The 24880-nt window shown below is 42.5% G+C and overlaps 1 protein-coding gene across 2 annotated transcripts in view; it reads left to right on the plus strand.

Moving 5' to 3' along the window:
- The first annotated feature begins 673 nt into the window (after positions 1-673).
- The window catches only part of VWC2 (von Willebrand factor C domain containing 2), a 54308-nt gene continuing 30101 nt past the window's right edge, over positions 674-24880 (plus strand). The window contains exons 1-3 of one of the 2 annotated variants that reach the window (XM_066326817.1): positions 674-971; positions 2104-2885; positions 9565-9694. In XM_066326817.1, coding sequence (XP_066182914.1) covers positions 2172-2885; positions 9565-9694 — 844 coding nt within the window. In that variant the 5' untranslated portion in view covers positions 674-971; positions 2104-2171. Of the gene's footprint in view, positions 972-1245; positions 1309-2103; positions 2886-9564; positions 9695-24880 lie in introns of those variants that run through there. The other variant, XM_066326827.1, reaches the window with a different exon arrangement.

The following is a 24880-nucleotide window of genomic DNA, read 5'->3' on the forward strand; positions in this document are numbered from 1 at the left end:
TGCAGCAGTCATAACAGACCATTGTGTCTCTTTTTTTCTTTTTTGTATCAAAAAAGTCTGAAGGAGAAAAATGCAACTATATTTAACTTCAAAACTGTCCGTCAGGCACGCAAAAGCATAAGTAAGTATTTCAACTGGTAAACCACGCACCACTTCGCTGCTAGAGCAGGCTGGCAGGGGAGCGCTAACGCACACTACGGCGTGATGCTGCGGCGCGGGCAGCCACAGCCGGGCACAGCCCGCCCGGCCCGACCAAACGCCGCCGGGCCGCCCCTGCCCGCGCCCGGGGCGGGTCGGCCGCCGGCTCCGCGGGTGTGCGCGGCGGTGCCCGCCCGGCCCCGGCAGCGGGAGCGCGTCCCGCAGCGCGGGGAGAGCGCCCATCGCCGCACCGGGCCGCAGCGCGGAGCTCGCGTCTCGAACCGACGCCCCTAACACCGCCAAAAGTTTCAGCCGCCGGCGTGCGGGGCCGACCCCGAAGGCGCCCGCCTCGTCCCGCTCTCCCTGCCCGGAGCCGCTCGCCGTGCTCCTGCGGCAGGAGCGGGCTGTGCCCGCCGCGCACACCCTCGGGCGGCGGGGCCGGGCAGGGCCGCTGCTCTGCCGCCCCCCGGCGGGCACCGAGTCCCCTCCCCGCGCCCGGCCCGCACCCGCGGCGCGGAGCGAGGCACGGAGCGCGGCGGGGAGCGCGGCAGGGAGCGCCCCGTCCTGCCCCGCCGCCCCCGGGGACGGGGGTGCCCGGCCGCCATGTGAGAGCAGCGGGGCCCGTGGCGGAGCCCGTCCCCGGGGCGGCGGGGCCGCGCCGGCTGTGGCCGCGCCGGCTGTGGCCGCCGCGCCGCGCTGCGGGCTCGGCAGGGCTGCGGAGGCGAGCGGGCAGCGAGGAGGCGCCGCCGGCCGCGGCCCCGCCATGGGAGCCGGGAGCGGGGCGAGGATCGGCGCCCCGAGCCGCCGCCGGGGCTGAGCGCGGCGCAGCGCAGGTACGGAGGGAAGGAGGGAGGCACGGAGGCGTCGCGCCGGGCCACGGGGGAAGCGGCCGGGCTGGGGAAGGGCTGACCCGGCTCCTTGCCGGCTCCACCGGGAGGGGCTCGGGCGGCGCCGCCCGGCCCTCCGGAAAGTTTGGGCGGGCGGCGCGGAGCCCCGGCGGCCGGGCCGGGCAGCGCTGCCGGGCGGGCGGAGCGCGGTGCCCCGCGGTGCCTTCTCCAGGGCTGGCGCGGGTAGAGAGAGAGGCTTTCAAATGGCTTTGGGGAGCGGTACCGCGGAGGTGAGGTTGTGCCGGGAGGCTGCAGCGGCATTGCTTGTCGTGGCCGGAGTAGTGTACGTATTTTGGTTTGGGTTTTTTGGTTTGGTTTGGTGTTTTTGTTTGGGTTTTTTTTTCCAATTTGGCGTGCAGTGTTTCAGGGAGAGGAGCCGGGAGCGCCGCCGAACTCCTGGAGGATGTGGGTTAAATGAGCCTGGGCTGCGGGAACTCGGAGCGGCTTTACATTGTCTTTCGAACACGGGCGAGGAAGAGGTGGTGGTGTGTGCTGGTTTGGGTAGTTCGGAAGGGAGGTAGCTTGTCTCTGCTCGCTTTAGTGTGCTTGGTTTTAGTTGTCTGTAACAGAAACGTGCTCACTGGCAGGTATTTAAACAAAACCCAAACCAGCGTGCCTCAGACTCAATAAGAGGTTAATGAAAATCGTCTTGTGTGCAGACAGGGAATAGCACTCGACTGGGTAATTTCTATTCCGGACCCTGCCGGATTTTGGGGAGCTCCATTTAATTCATCGGGCGTCCGTCCTCTTCACACGTTGTCATTTGAAAGTTAAAAATAACTCCCAAGCGCTGTGAGTTTTGCCTGCACCTGCCTTTGCAAGCGCTGACTCCCCGAAGTTCTACGTGGTGCTCTCTTGGAGCCGAAGACGCCCGGTCGGTGTCCAGAGCCCTGCTATTTATAAGACTTGGCAGAGCGGGGGAGGAGGAGGAGGGCTGCAGCAGCAGGCTGTTTGCCTTTTGCATAAACTACCGAGGCAGGTTGCATATTGTTTGAGATGTTGCATCGGTGGAGGCGAGGCGGGGTGCGGGGGGGAAGAAGTGGAGAAGCTGAAGTATTCCTAATCCTTCTTTTCCTAGGGACTGTGGATCTATGAAGCGCTTCCCTCCGATGTGAATGCAGTGTCCCCTGTGGGATGCAGTAGGTGATGCCCAGCTCTACTGCAATGGCAATTGGAGCTCTCTCTAGTTCTCTTCTCGTAACCTGCTGCCTCATGGTTGCCCTCTGTAGCTCCACCGTACCCGTACAAAAACTGGCCAAGGCTCAAGACAAACAGGAGATAAAGGCGAGCCAGGAAAAGAGGGATCACACGTCTACAAGGGACAGCCAGACAGGTCCGGGGAAAATGAATGAGATCGGCAGGAGCGGGAGGGAGGAGGGTAGCAGGGACTGGAAGAGCAAAGGAAACAGGAACTACTCGAACAAGGAGTCTTGGACTAAGCAAAAGCAGGCTTGGAACAGCCAGGGGACGAGCAGTAAATCTGGAAGCATTCAAGTGCAAGAGCAAAGGGATGCTGCTCCTGAAGAACCTCAGGTGGCTGAAGTTTCATCCCTCCCAGCATCTGTTGCGAGCGTCACTCCCGAGCCTCCGGAGGAGTACGCCTACCCGGACTACCGAGGCAAAGGCTGCGTGGACGAGAGCGGCTTCGTCTATGCCATCGGGGAGAAGTTTGCGCCGGGCCCCTCCGCCTGCCCCTGCCTCTGCACTGAGGAGGGCCCGCTATGTATCCAGCCCGAGTGCCCCAGGCTCCACCCTCGTTGCATCCATGTGGACACCACGCAGTGCTGCCCGCAGTGCAAGGAGAGGAAGAACTACTGCGAGTTCCGAGGGAAAACCTATCAGACCCTAGAGGAGTTCATGGTAAGGAATGAAGCTAAAAGGTCATTTTGTGGGTTATTCTCTTGTTTGAAGTGATATTATGATCTTTAACTGCTTTCTCAGAGAGTGTTCTGGGTCTACCCCTCCTATTTTCATTCTTGTGTTAATATTGCTTTTGCAGTCCTGTAAAATATTCCCCTTAAACATGACCTTTCTTGCTCTATGGTATTCTAACATTTTTAAATGAGGGTGCTGATCTTTATTAATTCCTTTGGTATTTACAGTAAAAAATGCTACTTGGAAGGATGCTACTCAGTAGTGTTCTGGATTTTGGGAAAATTTTCAGCAATACATTTGTTTCCTTATTTAACTATTTATTAACTGTTAAACGTCTGCCTTTTAGTGATCAAGCAGGGTTTTGTGGGGTGACTTCTATTCCTAGTTATCAATCTGTGACTATCTCTTTTTTAACAGTTCTTTCTTTTTCCTTTTTAACTATTTAAGTTGTGCTGCCAAGGTTGCATAATGTTTGCTTTCTATGAATGACTATAGGCCTTCTTTTGAATAATAGTATGGTTTGCAGTCTGGATACCTTAGACTAGTAGAACTTGAAAAGCTTCATGTTCAGGGAAATCCTTTTGGACTAGGATCTTCTTAGCATTGCTGTGCAAGGTCCTTACCATCGAAAATGCAAGATGTTACAGTCCACTCAAAAGTTCTGGAGTTGGGGCCAGTTTTCTGGTTGTTGACCTTGTCTTTTTCCATTTAGTGTTTTATTGTGGTTGAGACCTGAGAGCAGGCTCTAAGAATGGCTTGTCAATTTCCTTGTGAATGACTGTTAGACAGAGAGCTGTTCCAAAACCCATTTCTGAATACACCAGAGTTTCATGCTGAATATATTGAAGGGAATATGAAATATAACTCAGGGTTCTGGAAGCTGAGCCCCTCTCAGGATGGAGAAAAAGAAAATGTATTTTTGAAGGCTGAAAGTAGGGTGCCACCTTTGCTCTCTGGTATTGGCATGTTCTTGAAAACTTAGCTTTGGTTCATAATGTCTTTCCATGTTCTTCAGTTGAGGAGAAAATAAATAACAGAGTAGGACTACTTTCTCCATAATAAGAGCATTGTCATTTGCTCTTCTTAGGCAGTAAGGCGCAGAGCGCAGGTGAATTGCAAGGTGTGGCAGAAAACATTGTATCATCCTCCCTTGTCCATGTGTACCCTCAAGGGTTGCATTCAACTTCAAGGTGGCAGTTTTCTGCTTAAGAGGGAGCAGCTCCTTTAACAGCAGCTAGTTGGTGTGACCTTTTCAGAGGTGGCTTGTGAGATACTTTCTTTCCCAGCAAACTTAATTCTTGAGGGGTTAGCCAAAAGATGAAGCTCTTCCACGCTTTCTCCATAGGTCAGTGTTTTAAAGGCTTCTCTCTGCTTTTCACTCACATTCTTCTACAGAGTTCAATTTCTTAGCCTTTTTCTGTAGTGGTGTTTTATTAGTGGCTGTAGAGCATGCCTAAAATACTGTGTTAAATGTGTAGTGAGCATAGAACCTTAATGTTCCCTGGTACATTTGAATATGGCTGACAGTCTTAGTAAAAATGGAGCGTTGAACAGTGACATTTACAGAAGTGATCTGAAAAGATTTTGGATTTCAGCTTTCTTTTTAATTCCATTTAGCTTTTAGCCCTTCTCTTCAGATCTTCCTCTAATGAAACATTGGTTCCCTTACCGTTTTGTTTTACCCAGCTTTGGACACACAAGTGAGAAGGGATGACTGCTCAGGACAAGCAAGGAAAGTTACTGACACAGTTAGGCAGTGGAACTGCAGCCTGATTACTTTCCTATGTGAGAGCCTTGTTCTTTAGTTGAGCTTCAACGTTGGTTCCACTATTGTGAGCACAAGCTGTAAATGTAGCTGTTTGCCCAGGCCACTGCAATCAGTGGAGTTGTCTGGCAACACAAGGTGCAGACATAGTCAGGTTCCTGCTGCTCAGTGGATGGAAGCAGTTGCAAAATGCAAGCAGCTGCACAGCTACAAAGGTAATTTTAATGAGTTTAAAGTTGATGGTCTTAGAGAGGTTACTAATATGCTAGCTCTTTATTAAGGTCAGGGAAGGAGTTATAAATGGATAGTGATGTGATTTTTCTCTGTGTCTGTACCTGCTATTTGTGGCAAAGAGTACCAGAAATCAATGAAGGAAGGAAAAGGTGACCTCCTAACATTTAAGTGACATTTTTTTCAGAAACAAGTATGTATAGATGTGTAATTATACATAAATATTTCTGAGTCTGCTTATATAAAATTCCTGTATGGCTTGGCATGGCAAGGAATTGCCCTAACTGGAGCCAGAAACTGCCAGGGAATTTGAGGTTTGATGTGTTTCTTTGATTTGCACTCTGTCCTTCAGGCTTTGCTTGTGTGTACATGTATGCATTCATTTTTGTGTTTTCAAAATGGACATGGATGTCAGCACAACACAACTTAGGTGTAGGGAAAGGATGAAGTCTCATAAAGCTGTTTCCATCAGCACCACTCTGGGCACCTGTGGGTGTTATGAGGCAGGATAGCAGTGTTATCACAACATCCATATTGGTGGAATTGGTAGCAAAATATTTGGTGAAATGCAGTGAAGCTGGAGATTTCTAAAGCATGTGGTCCAAATCGTCCAAGTAAAATTTGAAAATTAAGACTGATGTATATATAAAGTCTTACAAGAATGAGGAATTATCTTCAGAAGTGCAATGTTTTGGAAAGGACCTATAATTTTGTAAGCTGTTGCTTTGTGTCTTTTAGAATTTCCTTGCTACCACAAATGGTATTTTTTGTGGGTAAGTCACTTGGATATCTGGAAGTAAACAAACCCAAATGAGTTTTGAAAGATCTGTGGTATTTTGAAGGCACAGAGGAATAAAGCATGGCTGGCATGTTTATTAATGTCAGTGAAACCCCATTAATGTTCTCCTGAGTTGTGTCAGTGGCAAAAAAATACTAGTAAAACTTTCAGCATAAAAGAAAATAAATTTGGGATTATGACTGATTTTTTTTTTTTTTAATTTAGGTATTTTCAAGGCTTAAGGAACCAAATGTAGATTGTATATCTGGTTTTAATCCAGCTTTTTTGTTGTTGTTGTTGTTGTTGGTTTTGTTTTAATTTTTTGTTTGTTTGTTTGTTTTTAATTAAAGTTGGACATGTGGTAGGGGAAAGCTCCAGTTACTTTGGACTACAAATGATTTTTCACTTCTTAATTATGACCATTTACATTAAGCTGCTGGACAGACCTAGTACCCTTACTAAGCTGCAGCTTTCTTCACACCCCACTAGTGGAAAACCCAGCAGTTTACACAGTAGTGTGTTTGCTCTTTTACCACAACTCCTGCAACTCCTATACCTCTGCTCATAAACTTCCTTTTGAACAGTTCTAAAGAACTAAGGCTTTTTGCCATCTGTAAGCTATTTTCTGCAGGTTTTTTGGCTGCCCAGTGAAAACGCAAGAATTTCCATTGCATCTTGTTGTCTTCCTGCAGTTTTTTCATAGGCAGTGGTGCTGCTTCTGTAGAGTTAACAGCATAGCATCATCTGTAGACCATGGAGGCGTGGTACCATTAGTCATCAGAGAGAGATTGATGGGTGGTATTTATTTCCAGGCCGGCCTGGTGATGTCAGAAGTGCTGAGCATGAGTGCTGCTGGGCTGCTTGTTCCCCACAGGAACAAGAGGGATGCTCCTTGCATTGGCTGTCACTAGAAACTCTGCTGCAGGGAATGCTCTTGCATTGCATGAGTAGAGAGGGGAAATGAAGGACCAAATGTGTCTTTTCATTCTGATTTGTTTAGCTGCTGTTACATACAAGCACTGTCTTGTCTCTCTCTTTAGGGATAATCACGTCTCCAGGTATTGAGCTGCCATTAAGGTGCAGAAAGTGGGGGTTTTGTACAGTTCCTGCTGTATCCTGATGATCAGTAAAAGGCAACGTGCTACTGTTTAGTCCAAAGATAGACAGATAATGGCTGACAGTGATACCATTTTAGCAGCCACTGTGGCTTACTTGCATGCCTGAGAAGAGCTTTGTAAGAATAAGCTCCTGGAGACCTTCCTTATTGCTGCTGCCATTACTCAGGTTGGTGGGTTGTACAGATGACAGTACTTACCAAGGGTGTACTATAAGTAATCCCCTGAAATCCCATGATCTATTACACTAGAAGTGTCTTCATTACTGCAGTATCACATTAACAGTGCACTCTGTTCATGGAAGACGTGGTCTTCAGGTGTATGTGCTGTAGAGGACAGAAATGTGTATCCTGACTCATCATTATTAGATAAGAATTAGATTAGCTTTGTTTCTCAATCAGTAGTAAATGACTTATTTTTCTGAAAATTTCAGCCTTTGTCAAATTCAGAAATCTAGTAAACCTGTAAAATTAGAATATGTTTTAATTTGTCAGAGGAGAGATATTAGGAATAATATTTGTGTGCTGCCTCGTTTCCTGATTGTCATCAGATACTCTAGTTTTTACACCTGATATTGGATGACACAGCTACTGAGCAGTGTCCTGGACTAAGGAGTGTCTGTTGTGGCAGCTACTGATCTCATTCAACTTCGATGGTTGGCTAATCTGCATCTTTTCCAAGTCATGGCAAAAAGTGCTAAATTTGATTGAAAGCTGTAGGTTTGCCTTGTTGATCCTGATCCTTGGAACTGAGTGCTATCTTTTTTCCAGCAGGATTATATATTGTATGATATTTTTATATTAAAAATAATCCTACCTAAAACCCATGCTTTTATAATTTAATAGGTATTGTTTCTAGATATAACTCTAGAAAGAAGGATTCTTATTCTTGCCTTAATATTTAGGAGCTCAGGTTTGCTGACACTTAAAACTTCATGTGTGATTCAAGTAATTACTTGAAATACCTGTACCTTTCAGCTCTGAGCACTGGATCAGAAACTTCCTCATCTGCCTACACTCCACCTCTGGAAGTGAACGTGGCAGTTTAAAAACAATTACAAGACAAAGTTTTCCCAAAGTCTGTAATAAAGATCTTCTGCACTGAGCTGTCAGCCTCAGTGTGGGATTTCATAAACACATGCCGTGGTGTTATCCTTGGTAAAGCAAAGAGAAAACACAAAGTGAGTAGCTAGCAAAGGAAACCTGAAATAAATAATAGTAATAAAAGCAGAAAGCAACACAGCAGGAGACCCTATTTAGACTTTCTAAGCAGAGGGGAGGGCGTGAAAGATATGTGAGTGCATAAGCAAATAAAAGCCTTGGCAGGTGGGAAGGGAAGTAGCAAAGCATGAATGAGCATTTAGTTTGAGATGATTCTTTGCAAGCATCAGCATGTTTGAACTTTGGAAGTGAGAAGGATGTGAGAGGCAAGCAAGCAGAGAATGGATTTGAGGAAAAAATGTGATAGACTGCCTAAAAAATAGAGAGAAGAAGCAGATGATCTGCAAGTTAGACATCTGGGTGATTCTTCATAGTGAATAATTATTTTCTTTTTGAGATCTTTTTTTCTGCTCTTATTGGAGAAGTGCAATGGGGGTCATCTGCATCAGCTGGAATCTGAAATGAAAAAGGGTCCATAAGAAGAACAATGTCCTCCTTAAGTAAATCAGTATCTGCACAGATTATAGATTTAGAAGTTCACTAATAATAACATTCAGCTGCATTTTCATCCTTTGTTCTGAACATGGGTACGTACCCATGTGGTTTTTTGGAGTGCAGCAATGAGATTTACAGTACAGCATTTATTGCTCTTCACATCCTTGCTTCCCTCTATCTTTTGTGGTATGAGGATGTCAGCAGTGTAAGTGTGATGTGCCTGGCCAGAAATGCTGAGGGGGACAGCTGGAATTGCACATGTGGCAAATAAAGACATTTCAAAGTCAAATTCTTACTTAAAAATGGACTTTGCTACTTGTTTTTGGGAATTAATTTCTTTGAAGTAGGTCTTTCAACTATCTCATGGTATTCCTATTCTCTAAGAGTTCTTCAAACCCAGTAACATTTCACTAGATATAACAGATTACCTGTATTTTTTTTCACTCCTTTCTTTGAAAGAAAGTTGAATTTCAACTTCCTTTCAGAAATTTGCAAGTATTAGAAGAATTGTCCAAAAACAATTAACCCATGGGAAGTACCTGAATTCAAAAGGATGGGGTTTTTTCCTGATCTCTCTTTGAAAAAGATAATTTTCAATAAAATACAACTTCTTGCTACCAAAATACTTTCAAACCTGAAAAAATTACGGTAAGAATTTCCATTAAAAAGAAGTTGCAAACTTCATTTAGCAAAACTTTTCTTCTTAAAATACTTCTTTTTTCCTCTAAATTATTTTTTGGACCTCTAATAGAACTAAACTAGATTAGGAACTTAATTTTCAGGAAGTTCATTAGAAATTCAGTGAGGTAATTTTTTTGTTTTATTTGTATTACAAGTCTTAACTGTTCTTGTTTTCAGCATCCCTATGACTTTCCCATTGGGTGTGTATGTTCAGAGAAGAACCTGTTTTATTTTGGTTTTCCTTTCCTGCCGTGGTACTGTACTTTTGCAGCAGCTCAGTCTTGCTCTCTGCGTTATTTAGGCCACAAACCCAGTTTGTTTCAGAGTGGGGAGGAGGAAGATGTGAAGGAGAGAACATTGCAGATGAGAAGATGGGCACGGAACGCTCCAGGAGCACAAGAAGTGAAGGAGTTAAAGGGTGACCGGGTTTGTGTTTCAGGTTTCTCCGTGTGAGAGGTGTCGCTGTGAAGCCAATGGCGAGGTGCTGTGCACTGTCTCCGCCTGTCCCCAGACCGAGTGTGTGGACCCAGTGTATGAGCCTGACCAGTGCTGCCCCATCTGCAAAAACGGTGAGTGATGGCTGCACAGCTAGGGGGAGGCCGCTGTCGCAAAGATCCGTGTTGCTCTGTTCTGCTTTTGAAAAATAATTCAGATATTTTTCTTCTTCCTTGAATGGAGATGGAGAAGAGTTGTGTGCGGTGGTTTAATCCTGTTGTGAGGAATCAGATCTTCCTTGACTGGGGTGGACTCAATTATGACCTACGGGGATTTTTGTTACCCAAGAGACAATTAGGATGTTAATACCAGCTGTTCCTGTATCTCTTGGATATATAATTTGAACTCATTGTGGCTGTGTTTTATATAGGCACACAAAATGGAATTCAGACTCTTCATATTACCAACCTTTCAACATGAGCAGGAAAAGCTGCTTTTGTTCTGCATTCATATTTGTTTCCCTTTCAGATAGTCTTCTACTTTTTTTTTTTTTCCTTAAGGCAAATCAAATGTACCTTATTGAGCTCATCTAATTTTCATAACTAAATGAATTAAACTCCCAAGTTTAATTGAATATTTTTTGTAACTAAATTAGATAGAAAGTCTCTCTACTCCCAGCAAGGGCTTGCATTAGATCAAAGTCTTAGTCTATTTAGAGGAAAGAAATTACATGACATACTAGCTCATCACTTATAAGGAAGAAACGATAATTTATTAATAGAAATGAAAGCTGCAAAATCTCAAATGAAATTATATTTAAAATTAAAAAAAGACATTTAAAAATACTCAGATAATGTGCACACATCTATTATTCCTCTTGAATAGGTAGGTTTCATTACATTACTTAAAACAAACTGCTTTAAATTGTGGGAAAGTTGGGGGAGGAGAGAGTGTACAGCATATGGTTTCTGCAAATTCAACAGTAGATGATAAGGGATTGTTAATTGCATTGGAGGAGTTTCATTTGTATGGATATAAAAGTAATTGCTTCACATCCCTTAATTGGTTGTTACAACCCTGAAGGAATTTATTCTTGGCTGTACAGCTTAAGGGCACTCTCGTTTCTGGTGATGAGGACAGGCATTTTTTGAGGCATTTAGGGACAGTTCCTGAGAAAGTCTGAATTTGGAAGCTGGTGATGTCATAGCTAGCTAGTCTGAAGGATCCTTTAGCACTTGTTTGATGGCAAGAACGTCACTGACGTTGTGTGTGACAGGCTCTGCTGCAGTTCCCCAGGTTGAAGTGACTTTAGCTGGCGAAAGGTCTGTTTTCGGTTGCAGGGATGGAGGTCTTAAAGAATACTTTAAGACTCTCTAGTCTTTCCCACTGAATTTGTCCAGTGATCTTCACAGTGTTTGGAGCTGGGTTGACCTTCCATCAGCACACATTCTCCCACAAGCAGCAACATAATGCACAGTATTGGCAACCTCCTGTTGATGACTCTCTTTTGGACTAAGATGATGTAACAGTGCAGGGCTTGGCTTGGCTGTTCACATAGATTCCCTGACACTTTTCCCAGAAATGAGGAAAAGTGACCAAAAATTGTACATGAAACATACCTTTTGTTGTGAGGAAGCTGCCTTTTCAGGGCTGTTAAAGCTGTATTACCTGAAAGCTGAGTTAAAGCTGAGTTCTACCAGCAAGAAAAGGATGATCTTGTCGTCAGCCTCTGAATCCCCAATATTACTTGCATATTTCTCCCATATAACTGTGAACTGGCATCTCTGACCCAGTTTCAGACCAAGGTGATCACAGCTGTCTGTTTCTTGTGAGTTGTACTGTCACTTCTCTGCATGTCAGAGAACCAGCAGTGGCTTTTCCTGTTAGTTTTTAGATGAAGAAGAAAACCATTAGCAATAACAACAAGACCAAGATAGCTCAGAAGCAGCTCAACTTTTCTGGTTCAGCAGTTTCAGTATAATATCATGAAAAAACTTTTGAGGAAACCTCTCCATCTGGGGAGTGCATTAAAAGAAAAAGTTTGCTTTTAGAGCTTGTTTTCAAGTGTAGTACAAATGCAATTCTCTAGGAACTTCAGTGAACTGCTGAATGTTTTTAATTAGATTGAAGCAAAAACCTACTGAGCAGGAAAACCTACCCTGCCTCATGCTCTCATTTTCTAGCTGGAACAAATGTGCTGTGAATGTGAGTTGGAGAAACAATCACTGCATTGTACTTCAGAGTTGATTGTTACAGCGATGACATCAATGACATCATGTTAGTGACATGAAAGAGCTTTGATATCCAGGGAGCTCAGCCATTTAACCTGAATGGTGGGAAAGGTGGAGCCATAGAAAGCATCCAGGTGAGGTAACTGCCATCATGATCTGCAGTAGAGCATGAAGGGGTGGGAGGTGAAGTTTGGGTTCTCTGCATTTAGTAGCATTTTTGTGTTGAAAATGCACACAGTCAAACTGATTTCCCTCCCTTTCCTGCCACTCCTTAATATACAAGACCTTTCCAACTTGCCTGGTGTGAGATTGCTGGCAGTGACCCAACAGTGAGAGCTGAGCGACTACTGCTGTCAGTGGTAAGAATGTGTACAAATGCCCAATTAAGAAGTATGGAGGAGAGCTAGTGAAAGCCTGTGATTATTAGAAATTCATTAATTTAGTGTCTTGACAGGTGTGAGAGCCTGTGCCTTATCTCTTGTGGAAAAGCAAGTATGCAATTGACTTCTCTATTTTCACAAATTTGCTGGCAACCCTTACGAGGTGGAGCAGATGTGTAACTGCACACTGGGCCTACACAACTGTGCATGTGTGTAGGTACAGGCTTGCTTTGGATGTAAGCAGTGCTGAATGGAAGACTTGTGGAATTAAAGAATAGTTGTATGTGTAGTGTTTAAGAGTCTTCCATATCACATCCTGACTTTCAAAGAGAAGCCTGGATACTTACATAGCTGAAGATATTATTTTCTCCTTTGTGAGTAGGAACATGGTGTGCTTTAAAAGAACATTTGCTCTGAAAACTAGTATATAGAAAAGACAAAAGATAACACCTCACTGAGAAGATCTTGGGATTAGGGGAATTTTCCTGCTTTTTATGTCTCAGTCACTGCAACTGAGGGAGCTGTTTTGTGTTTATCTTATATAAATGGCCTAAAGGTAGCAGGATGAGGACAGAGGAGCTTGGAGAAGAGGCTGCCTTCTCATGTGGATTGGCATGTTAAGTTTCATGCTTTGTAATCATCAGCAGCAGCCATGAGAAAAAAAAAATCCAGAAAGTTAAATCTGACTTCAGAAAGTCACATTAAGTAACAGGTGCCCAGTTCAGATCTCCATCCTGCTATACAATATTAGCATTGTGGTTACTTTTGTGAAAGACATCCCTGTTCACAGCAATATCAATAACCTTAGGTTCAGGTGCACTTTTCTACAGTTTGTGCAGAGTTTAAGGGTAAAGATAATGGGCATACAGTCACTCTTTCATTGGGAAAGGTCCGGGTACTTGTCACTGATGTATTTGGGGCTGTGGAAAGGGGTGAGGGGGGGTAGTAGTGGTAGTGAATTATCTTGCTCTAGGTTAAATTACCTTGGTTGTGTGTTCCACTTCTGTTCCCAGCATTAGAGCCCTGACAGGCATACACAGCTGAATTCTGCTGTGCCTGAAGCCTGCAGCCATAGAGCAGCCGATTGAGTCAAGGGTGGCCCCACTCCTGCCGGTGTTCTTGCAGGAAGATGAGATTAAACCCATAATCCACGTGGAGCCTGAGGGGGAGTTGTGGTTGCTAGACCAAAAACCATTTTGATATAAGGTCCCCAAGAGATTTTGATTTCATTATATGGCTGAAAGATTGCCCCAGATAAAATGAAGAGGATCCTGTTGCCTTCCTAGTGTTCATCTATCTGTGTGTCAGTGTTGTTTCTCTGTCTACAGCAAGGAGAGCAGAGGTTCTGCTTTCAGCAAAGGGTCATAGCTGTATAGTCAAAAATAAGAACACTGATGCCTGGAGGATCAGGTGTGTTCTCAGGGCTGTAACACTTGCGGGAGATGTCTATTCTTGCTGGCTGTGCAATTGGGAGACTTTACTGATTGCAGTCATTTCAGATGCCATGAGTCAGGACTTTATTTGATATTTGTGTTCATAGTTCTGGTTGAAATACATGCATCATTTGGTTGAAATGATTGCTGCTAATGAGGTGGAGGTGTAATGTGCTGTGGCCAGGGACGGCATTTGGTGATGGTTTTGTATCCTTGTGCTGTGAGGCTGACTCACTGAAACTTGCTTTAGTACCTTTCTGTATATGTACAGTGATCAGGCACAAGGGGACTTAAAGGTGCTGCTGAATGGCAAATGGGGACCTCCATCTGAGAGAAGGAGCTCTCAAGGGAGCAAAACCCTGGTAATGGCTCACAAAGCTGCTGTCCCCTTTTGCCACTGTTCGTAAAACTAGACTTTGTCTCCCCTCGAGACTCAAATCTGTTGAACAATGGTGCTAGTTGATGCTATACTGTTACCCCTAGCATCCCTCTAAGATCCATGTGGAGAGAGGCTATGTTGGGCTGAGAGACCTGTCTGGCCATAAGAAAGATAAGGATGTTTATTCTGGACCCAAGAAGGGAAGTTGCACATTGGCAGCTCTCATGTGAGCTGGCTGTTTGCTCTGCCCTGCCACCCCAGCCTTGCTCAAGCACCATGGTGAATCTGACCTGTAAAATTTAATGTCCTTCTGCAGTGTGTTTAAATAAAATATGATAGGACCTTGACCATAAATGCCTTAATCTCAGCAATGAAGAAAGTATCGTCATGCTGGTGTCCAAGTAGAGGTCAAGGCAGGACTATTGCAAACATCAGGAATGTAGCTGCTGTAAAATTTAAGTGACTGGTGCCTTTGGTTGTCCTCTCTTCCTCTGTCTATTGTCACTTTAAATACCTTTTTCAGTCGTGTTTGGCAGCTAATTTATACATAGCAAATGAAATCCAGAAGTTTTAAAGCCTAAGGTGGTTTCTTCAGTGTTCATTACAAGGAGGGGATCAAATACGGTGGTAATGGTGGTCTCTTCTAGATGTGAAATATAGGTACCATAAAATGATTGTAAATTGTAGTTGATAGGATTGAAACAGTATTTCATTTATTTAAACAAAAGGAATGTACATTAAAAAGTAATAACCTAATGAACAAGAAATCATTTCAAACAAATTCCAGTTCTACCCACACAGTATGCACCAATGTGATCTGTTCCCTTCTAATATGTTTACTTGAGTCATTTGAATACTTGTGTATTTGAGTGCAGGGTAACATTTGCTCCATGTTTCTGTGTGCATGGGTCACTTAGCAAAAACTTCTGCATGGACTCTCCACTTCAACGGAGTGTATTTCACAAAATGGTTTATAATATGGGACTCGAACCAAGAAATATTAATGTTCTAGGGTGAATAAACACTTCAGGGAGAAAAAACCATTTAAGTTGCACGAACAGCTATATCTGGTTTAAATGGCCTAGAGATTATGCAAGTTGGTTGAAAAACTGTAGCAGGTATTTTGGCAGATGTATTGAAAACGGTCTTGCTTCTTTTAGTCTGCATTGAGTGTTTAAGTGGCTTCCAATCTGGGAGATGAAGTTAGTAAACTAGTTGCAGTAGTTTTTATTCTTGGTTCTGCTGTTGATGAAGTTGAGAGGAAGTTTGGTCTGTATTGTCTTAATTCAAGGAATTCCTTTAAACCTATTTCATCTCTCTGCTTACTTACTCTCTCTACTGCGGGAAAGTTGGTGGCTGCATAAGCACCGTGTGCTTTCTGTGCAGAAATCACAGAATTTTATTCTTGTGCCATTTTTTAGATCCAAAGCTGTTTAAATGCACGTGCATTGGTACTGCAAAGTGGGCTGAGAAAAACCTTATGTCAAAACTACACAGGTCTTGTTGTTTCCAGCTTAAATCCATGTGCATGCGTGCATGTGGATAATAAGATCCACTGTTGGCATTGCTCATGTTCAGCTGGCTAAGTTGTGGTGGGTGCTGTTATTTCCTCCAAGGGTGTTTATTTAGCATACAAGTTATGTTGACTTCCAGGGTATACGTACTTTTCTAGGTATAGAAACGCATCAGAGTATGAAAAGGATCTGTCTGAAAATATGGCAAAAGTATCCAGTTATACTGAGCCTAGATCAGCTACAAGGATAAATCGGTTTATATAGTGTGTATGTATTTATTGCAAATAAATATTGTGTGGGGTTTTTTTCTCTTCCAGTGGCGAAAATGCTCTCAGTTGGGAGTTCTGCTGTCAAGAGGCAGCTATAACTGCCCCTGAGTATTTAATGTCCATCATTTTGCTCAGACACATGAGGACAATTAGAAATTATACTGACCTTGTTATTTAATGTGGTACTTTATACTTAAGTGGAAGGATGTAGAAGAGCCTATAAAACTATAAAAGCAGTGTATCCTATAAAGTTTTCAGAACTCACTTTGCAATAGGTTTTCATTACAGGCTGTTACAGTGAGTCTGAAGAGCATTCCATTTTTTGCCTCTTACTTGATACTGGAGGCTTAAGTCATATATCAAAGCTAAATTCTGCTCCATCAGTCCACTTTTGTGGCAAGTGCTTGCAGGATTATCATTTTACTGTAAGTTGAAGCAAAAGCCAACGATGATGTGCCCCAAACTTTTGTTTAGATGGTCCCAGGTGAGTGTAGGAAACAAGCTGCCAGTTCCTCATGGTGGTCAGAACTTCCATGTGTAGCAGCTACCTGGCTTCTTTGTGTCAGCCTCAGGAACAGAAAAATGAACATGCTTACTGTGCTGATAGGAAAAGAATAGACACTGAAATCCTGGGATGGGAGGAGAAAACTTTCTAGCAGTTTTCATGTATCTGATGTACCTTATAGTGCTTGTCACAGCAGTTTCATGTATCTGCCATCCTGTGTACTGCTGGATGCTGGTTAGTGCAAACAGGAAAGTGCCTTCGTGCCAATACCCATCAGAGTATTGGAGTAAACAGTGTGCTTTTGCTTGATCTGTCTTTCCTGACACTTTCTCTGTTACACAGAGCTGGATTTGAGGAGCTAGCCCATGCTCCACTAAATGAAGTCGTCAATTGCTTTAGGGTTTTGTTTGCATGTTTGTTTTGTATTTTTAAGTTCTTAATGTAAGAATTTTCTGAGTTTATGTTATAGTTTTGTTTCCACACACATAGAGATAGGTAAGATGTAAAAAGAGAAAAATAGATCCCAGATCTCATATTGTGAGCTCCCCCTGCTCCATACACTGCCCCCAGGGTTAGTTCTTTGCTGTTCAAAGGAAACAAACATTAAGGGAGTTGCCTTGTCTCCTGCATCCTGAATTTCTTTATATGCTTTTCATTAGAGAAAATATTCCCAATGCTTATTTTTCTCCCCCATTCTGCTATTGGACGTCTATTTTAATTTTGTATGTGTCACCAGCTGAAATTTTGACAAACATTTGGGGAGCATGTAGGCTTCCAAGGTCTGAAATGCTTGTGTGCATCCTGCTGTATGCTACATCCTTGGAGTAATATTCCCTATGAATAGAACATTTTACTATTTGATTAAATTGTGAGCCCTTAGATTCTGAAACCGTGTGCTGGTCCAGGTTGAGTTACCATAGGTTAATTCATTATCCAGTGTCAGCTGAGCTACTGTAGTGCCCATATGAGATCTTAGTCGTGTTCTTTGCAGATAATCCTGTTTGTAAATAGAAGCTGTTTACTAGCTAGGTGCGACAGTAATAGGTCTACATGGCTGATTAGTATTTTGTGGTGTGATCAAAAGGAGCAATGAAGAAAGATACACACCTTGTGCGTTTTGCTTTATGTTCTTTTGCATTTTTTCATTGCCATTTCATTATGTTCAATGAGGCATCCAGGAGTTTGCCTGGCTTTGAGGGGAAATGGAGGCTTATATTGAAGTGCTGCGGCATGTTGGTGTATCTCTCTCATATAATACTTGGCCTCTGATGATTAATGATATAATCAAAATCTCCTATAGTTCTAAGTGCAGTGTAATTTTCTCTGCTTTTTCTTTCATAGGAACATGAGATTTAGGCATTAAGGAAGATGCGAATTGATCCAAGTGACTTACTGGTTGATGGAAACAGTGAATTAGCTGATTTCATTAGATTTCATTTCCTTACCACTTTGTTTTTCTGTGGTTGAGCTTTGCAATCGTGATGGCCTTTCCACACAGTGCAGGATTGCTAATGCCAGGTTTGTCTTAACTCGACATAACTCCTCTTTCTTTTGAGTTTGTTGAAGGTCTTTCCATGTGCATAGCAGCAGTCTCAGGGGTTTTCTTCTAGTCCTGCTGGAACTGTATTTGTAAACGAAGTCAAAATCTGATCAACAACAGGAAAACTTGTTTGCTTTCCTGACATGAGCTTGACCAGGTGCTGAGTGGGATGCCTCTGCCAGTGTTTGGAAAAGAGTTCTGAAGGAAAAGGGATGGTGAGTTCTTAGGGAAAAGGCTAAAAGCTTCTCTTATTTTGTCTTGATATTTGTAAAATTGCAATGCTTGTTTTTCCTGTTGCTCCAAGTAGCCTCTTACTGTTTCAAACTACTGCACTGGGGATCCTCCCTGTGTTGTGTGCTGTGAGAGTCCTGAATTAAGTCCCTGGCGATTACCTTTGCCCAGCAGGTCAAACATCTTTATCAGCTGGAGACTTAAGTACTTTCCTAATTTAAAACCTTGATCTTTAAGGTGGAAGGAGTTTTTACTTTGTGAACCTTTGGATTGCTTCCACAGGGGTAATTATCCATACGGTTTTGTTTCCTTGAGTCTGTGCAGCTGTAGAGCAGCAGTGATTAAAAAAAAAAAACAAAAAAACTAAAAAAAGAAAATAACACACTTTAAGTAATTCCTTACCTTCACCAACACCGTTACCATAATGATTAGCATTTCAAAGCTGATAGGCAATCAAAAACTTTTGATTGCTATTTTCATTTAGGGAAACTGTAATTTTTTTTTTTTTTTTTTTTTTTTTTTGCTGCCTACACTAGTGCTTGTTAAATTTTCATTAGAGGAATGACTTCCTAGTGGTAAACATCACTTTCTTTTAAATGCCCTGTTCTTTTGCTGAGTCATCAGCTCTGTTTGGTTATTTCTGTGCTGCTAGCCCTTGGATAGGAGCCCTTTACAAAACCACATGCATAAATTGTACTTACCTTACAGTCTTGTAGATGATGAGTGCTTTTTTCTCCTGCATCATTTCTTCTTGCTATTGCACACTGGTTACTGACCACTTTTGCAAGCAAATCACACACTCTTCATTACCCATGGAAAACTTAACTACATCTTCACTGTGTGCTCGCCCAACATGTTATACTTGTTATTTTTTTTTTTTTCTTTTCAAGTGGAATTGACCAGATAGAGCAGTGGCAAGAAGAAAAGAGCAAGCAATGCATTGTAACAGGATTCAAAATACTATTTGGTGAATAGCATTGAATAAAGAAGATCCATATCCAAACAATTGCTTTTGGGCCTCCTGTGTTTCAAATACTTGCAGTGTTATCTCCTTTCTCAGAGATGGTTTCACTGAAGTGTGATGTTAATTGCTTTTTCCAGAAAAAGTAACTTGTTATGCTCCAAAGTAGTTCCCATTCCTTTCTGCTAATACGATGTCAGGCCTTCTCGAACATTTTGAGTTCAAAAGGGAATTTTGGGGGAAATATCCAAAAAATTACTCCTATTATAGACAGAAAAGGAAGGAGTAGTGACCATTAATAATATCTCATGAAACCAAACAACAAGGCAGCAGCACAATGGTAAATGAAATTCAGTGAAATCCTATGTTAACTAGTGAAAGAACTTGCTTGGGTATTTTGATGACCTTTTGTTAAGATTTCTGCCAAGCGGTTTTATTGTGAAGTGTGAAATATTGTTTGTAAACATCTGTCAGGCTTTATTAAGAAAGGCTTGCATTTATTAGAAGTACACTATTATTTGAAGACTGGTTCCTTCCACCTGGTTTGTATAATCTTCCATGCTTGCTGAGCACTCAGCAAGAAGAGATTGCAGAAGTACAGAGACCAGCAGCAAGAAATTCCCCTGAATATTCCCCTGTGAGAACAGATGAGGCCTCTAGTAGTGATAGTGCATGAATTAAAAATCATGTGATAAAGCGTGGTACCAGGGGAGAGGGATAGTACCAATGAAAATCTTCCCTGTGTTTGCAAGTTGAGGGAGAAGCAAGAAAATCAAAAGAAATTGTACATGAGGTCTTTAAAGCACCACATAATTAACCCATGAACTCACTGCAGAAGATAGTACTGTTACACAATTTCCAGGATTAGAAGATCATGTCTTTGATAGAAGGAATAAAATACCTTAACCTAGCTACCATAAAACTGGCTGGGGTGGCATGCTGTAGAGCCTCCCAGAAACCTGCTCATTTTCATGTGAAGAGAACATTGAATATATAACATTGTTTTCTGCTGTCCATGTCTTACAATTTCCTTTTTGAACTGCTTCTTTTTAGATTACTTTGCAGAAAAAGGACTGGGCTATCTTGACTTTAGCCCAGCCAAACCCATCCTGGATGGTTACTTTCTTGTGAAGACAAGAAGACAGAGCTAATGAAGAGATGTTGAAACAGCAGCAGTCCTTTTCCTGCACAGCCATTGCTCAATCACTGTGTTGTGTGCTGGGCCACAACAGCACCTTACTCAGTACTTGTAGGTGATGGAGATGAGACCTAATGAGGATGCCTTTTTGGCATAGTCTGCTCTCAGCTATTCTATCAACCTTTCTTTAAATGACCTGAAGGCAAGTCTTTAGTCATGAACTGCTTGTGTAATGGCTATCCATGCTGTCTAAGACTTCTGAGATTGGTCAAAGGACTCTCTGTATTTATAGTTCATGCATGTTTAATACAATCTGCTGAAGAACTAATTGGAAAAAAAAGAGGCTCAGAAGCAAATAAATTATAGCAGTTTATGGAGTTATTATGTCAATGTGATACAGGATGTGCCACCTCACAATGAAAACTAATTATCAGAAGGCCACGGCAGCTTGCTAACCTGATATTTTGTTAATGAATGGATTAGATGGAGCTTTGACAGCCACTAACATGAGCAAATGATTGTTTTTAAGACCACTTTATGCTGACGTCCAAGCTAGGCGATGATTATGACAACTTAGAGGCAATTCTGTATTCATTATTAAGCTCCTGTCCCTTCCTTCTCTCTCCCTTCTGCTCTTCCCCACCAACCCTCTTGGAGAATTAAGTCTAATTATATATGTACATTTTTAAGCACTCCTACATGTGGCTGGCATATACAAGGAAGCTTCATTTACCTGGTTTGTAGCCTAGACATTAAATGTTCAAGTTGGGGTTTGATTTCAGTGTGTTTAAATAAGATATGCTTTCCTTCTCACATGACTGCTGTGTTTTGCTGTGATTAGATAAGCTGCTAAGACATTGGAAGAATCATCAAGTCCAAGTATTGGGGGAAGGAAGATCGAGGTTTGCTGCCATAGGCTGCCTGGCTTGCTGGCAAGCAGGTGTTTGTCAAGTGTACTGTTTATGTGCCTGTGGTGCTGAAAAATAAACACTTCCTTGGATTTTCTTGCTGGCAGCTTGTTCAGCAGAGATGTTTTAACCACTGTGCAGTCTTCATTATGACAAGGTGATGTATTTGTCAGTATGAAAGAACTTTTTAATTTCACATCAGCTGAGTGTTTAATCTTCAGTCTTCTGAAGTTAAGTCTGTTGTGACAGCTGATTCTTTCCAGTCAAAATGACTGAAGAGTCAAGTCAATTATTTGAAATACATGGGTTTGTGTTTGTGCCTAGGTATGACTGATTAGTTTTTGGCTCCCCGTTCTGTTGTGGTGCATGCTTCCTCAGGGCCCTGGGGCTCTCTACCTGACTGTGCTGCTGTCTGTGCTGTCACCTGGCCATGGCTGTGCACCAGAAGATGCTTCCATAAAAATCCCTGTGTTATCAGCTAAGTGGAGAAGCAGTCTGGAAACATTTTGAGTCCTTTAAGCAAGCTTTCAGGAAGGCAGAAGTTTTCTCGACTGGTTTTGAGGACTCTACGAGAGACAAATATTTGGGGTGGATAGTTGACAGAATGTGAAAATCCCCCTTGACTCCAGTCATGTAAATGATGTACACAGGTTACAACATCTGGACAATGCAAAAGGGAAAGTTACAGATTCAGATAACACAAAACCCACTTATATTTACACTAAGCTGGGATCAGCTCCAAAGGGGGTTCTCACTGTTTGAGATCCAGCTGGCAGATTTCCAAATGAAAACACTTCCCACTTTGAAAACCTTCTCGAAACAGTTGCCTATAGTGGTCCATGGCCACTTTTATTTTGCCTCCCAGACACCAGGACAACCTTTTTGACTGGGGCTTTTGTGATAGGACAAGGGGTTTTAAACTATAAGATAGGTTTAGATTCTGTAAGGAAGAAATATTTTTTAATGCGGGTGTTGTTGATGCTCCATCATTGGAAGCATTCTGGAGCAGCTGCTGTCATTTCCTCCCTGCTTTCATGCATGAAGTGGTTGATGACTTGCTGTAACCTGGATATCCTTCCATCTGGACTATGTTGCAACTATTGTGTGGGGGAAATGCCTACCTCCAAGGCCCCATCACACCCTTGTTTTGCAGAGGAAGCTGCAAGAGTATTGCTCAAGCTGCAAGGCTGCTTTTACTATAGAGCAGTAGAGGACAAGAGGTTGCCTTGTTATTATGGATCTAGAGATGACGTTTTGCTTGTCTGCCTGAAGATGTGGACAATTGTCTGTCATTAGTTGTGCATAGCAGATACTTTAATTCATTTGTTACAGTTACGAGACTCATAATCTAGTGTTTGTATTTTGTTGCCTTTTCCTCTTTTTAATGAGTGAAAGCAGAGGTTTGGATTTAATCATAACATTTCTACAGACTGTGGTGAATCACCCTTAATTCACCTGTGACTGTAATAAATGGGAGTTCAAGGTCTTTCCTTAGCTGCACACTCCTTGCAGTGCCAGTAGCTGTGAATTGAAGCAGGCTTTGTAATTACAGAGAAGCCCAAAGATGCGTTTCCAAATGGGCAGGCCCATAAAAAGGTAAATTCCCATCAGTTGTCACTAGAGGTCAGCATTAAAGTAATTTTAAGATCGAATCTCTTCTTACCATGTAGTGAATTGCCTGTAGATTGGAGCTGTGGGTGGTTGTGACTCAGGTCAGACTTGCAGAAAATGAGTAAAACATGGAGCTAAAATAGTTGGGTGGAGTAATTTCATACATTCTTGTTATCTCTTGTTTTGATGGAGTGACTGGTGCTTTTGAGCTAAGTAACAAGATGATTTGACTTACTACCTTCTCTTTTCCCCTCCCTGCTTACTTGTCTACTTTATAATTAAAAATCTGTGTTTCTTTACAAATTTGTGGATTAGTTTTTTTAGCAGAGTTCAAATTGAATAGCTGTTAACATAATTTCCAGTCAGGGGTTGAGATCAGCAGTTAGATGTACTGATACTGTTAGGATTCTGTTGTGGATCACTCTTTTTTGCAGGACATCCACTGGATATATGGGAAGTGGTGTCCATGTGTATAAGTGCATCTTGTGTGGAATCAGAGTCCTAAAACTTTCTCATCAAAGCCTTGCCTCTAACTTCCGTGTAGGTCCCTTCAATCTCCTCTGAATACTCTAGCTAAGGAAGCGCGGTTTGTAGAAGGTAGATATTGCTCTGAGTTGAATTAGAGTAGCTAGTTAGTTTGATTTTTGGAATATGTGTGTTTTAATAAAATGAGGACTACCCCTTGATGCCTAGTTTTTCCTTGTGGAAACAATGTATATAGATCTAAGTCTCAAATAGTAAGATGGATCCATCCATGCCAGGGCATCCAGTGCGTGGCCAAGTGGAGCTGCCTGTCTGTGTTGGGGTATGTAACATGTCTGTAGGCTGTGTACACAGAAAGCTTCTGGATACATTAAATATTTGGCTGCCTGATAATGCCAGGCCATGAATGTACAAGAAAAGATGCTGCCAGTTGCTGCAGCTCACCGAGCCAGGCCTAATCTCCATGGGAGTGATGAGCCTCTTGAGGAACTGCAGTTATCCTCTGCCTGTGAACTTGCAAAATTGCTTGTCTTTGGGCTTGCAGTGTGTGCTTTGTTCATAGCAGATTGTGCTTAGCAATAATTGGCACTGTGTCTAATCCTTTCTGGTTTAGGACATGGAAGAGAATTTTATGACATGACAATGTCTGGAAAATAACAGAGTAGCCTTGTGCGAATGTAATTATTCATCAACATAGGTTTAAACATTGTGGTACACATCGAGGAAGGAAAAATAGAACTGATCGGGAAAGGATGGAAACCTCCCTGATATCAGTGAGAGCATGGTGTCTCATATGGCCTTTGAAACTCTAAAATAATCAGTTTATTTTCAAGCATCAGACTGTTTGATTATATTTACGTTTTTAATTCCAGAAAAAATGTTATTTAAATGGGTGCCAGCCTTCCATTTATGGAAGGTTAAATGGCATTTGAATTTTGTGATATTTGAAAGACTTGACTTCTCCAAAATTGTTTTAGTGTGAGAAACCAGCCTCAGTGATAATTACAGAGAGAATAGCTTAGCATAAATGCATATATATGTGTTTTCATTAGTTTCATAGAAAGAAGACTGAGTAGTTCCCAGCAGTGAAACCTCAGTGGCTGTTTTCCGTAAAGAAAATTCAAGAAATACTTAAGAATGCCCCAAACCGAGTGATTTCTGCCCTCACAAGATGCACCTGTAGGAGCACCAAGCTGCTGGATGAGTCAATGTAGATGGTTTTCCATGGACTGCTTAGGAGTTTGGTAACATGACACAGATTTCTTCAGTCAACCTCTATTTCTGGGTTATTTTTATTAGGAAGGTCAGTGATCTGTCTGAGCCTAATTATCCCATCTGGCGAGTACGCTTGAGGCACACAAGTTTCCTGCAGTTTGTGTGCACAAAGAAATGATATGGTTACCATGTTATTTTGTTATTTAGTCAGCTCTGATTCCTTGGCTGCATGGGAAGGTGTCTGCTGGCAGCTGCCTTGCCTGGGGTAGCCTTATATGTGATTCTGGAAAAGAGTTTGCCTCTCCAGTTTTATGGGGAGAGCTTGCTCTGCTATTGGGATTTACATTTTCATCCTGTAATTTATTTTTTTTAACATATTCTTTTATTGGTCATCGGTAAAAGCTGTGTGTTGATTCAGAACTTCTCTTGAGTTTTTCAGAAGTTTCTTCCATTTGTCTTGCACCACTGAGCAATTAGCTGAGCATTTCAGAAAGACCTCCAGGTCTTCCAGCTGCATCATCT

This window comes from Sylvia atricapilla, chromosome 1 (genome assembly GCF_009819655.1).
Source record: "Sylvia atricapilla isolate bSylAtr1 chromosome 1, bSylAtr1.pri, whole genome shotgun sequence".
Taxonomy (NCBI): Eukaryota; Metazoa; Chordata; class Aves; order Passeriformes; family Sylviidae; genus Sylvia; species Sylvia atricapilla.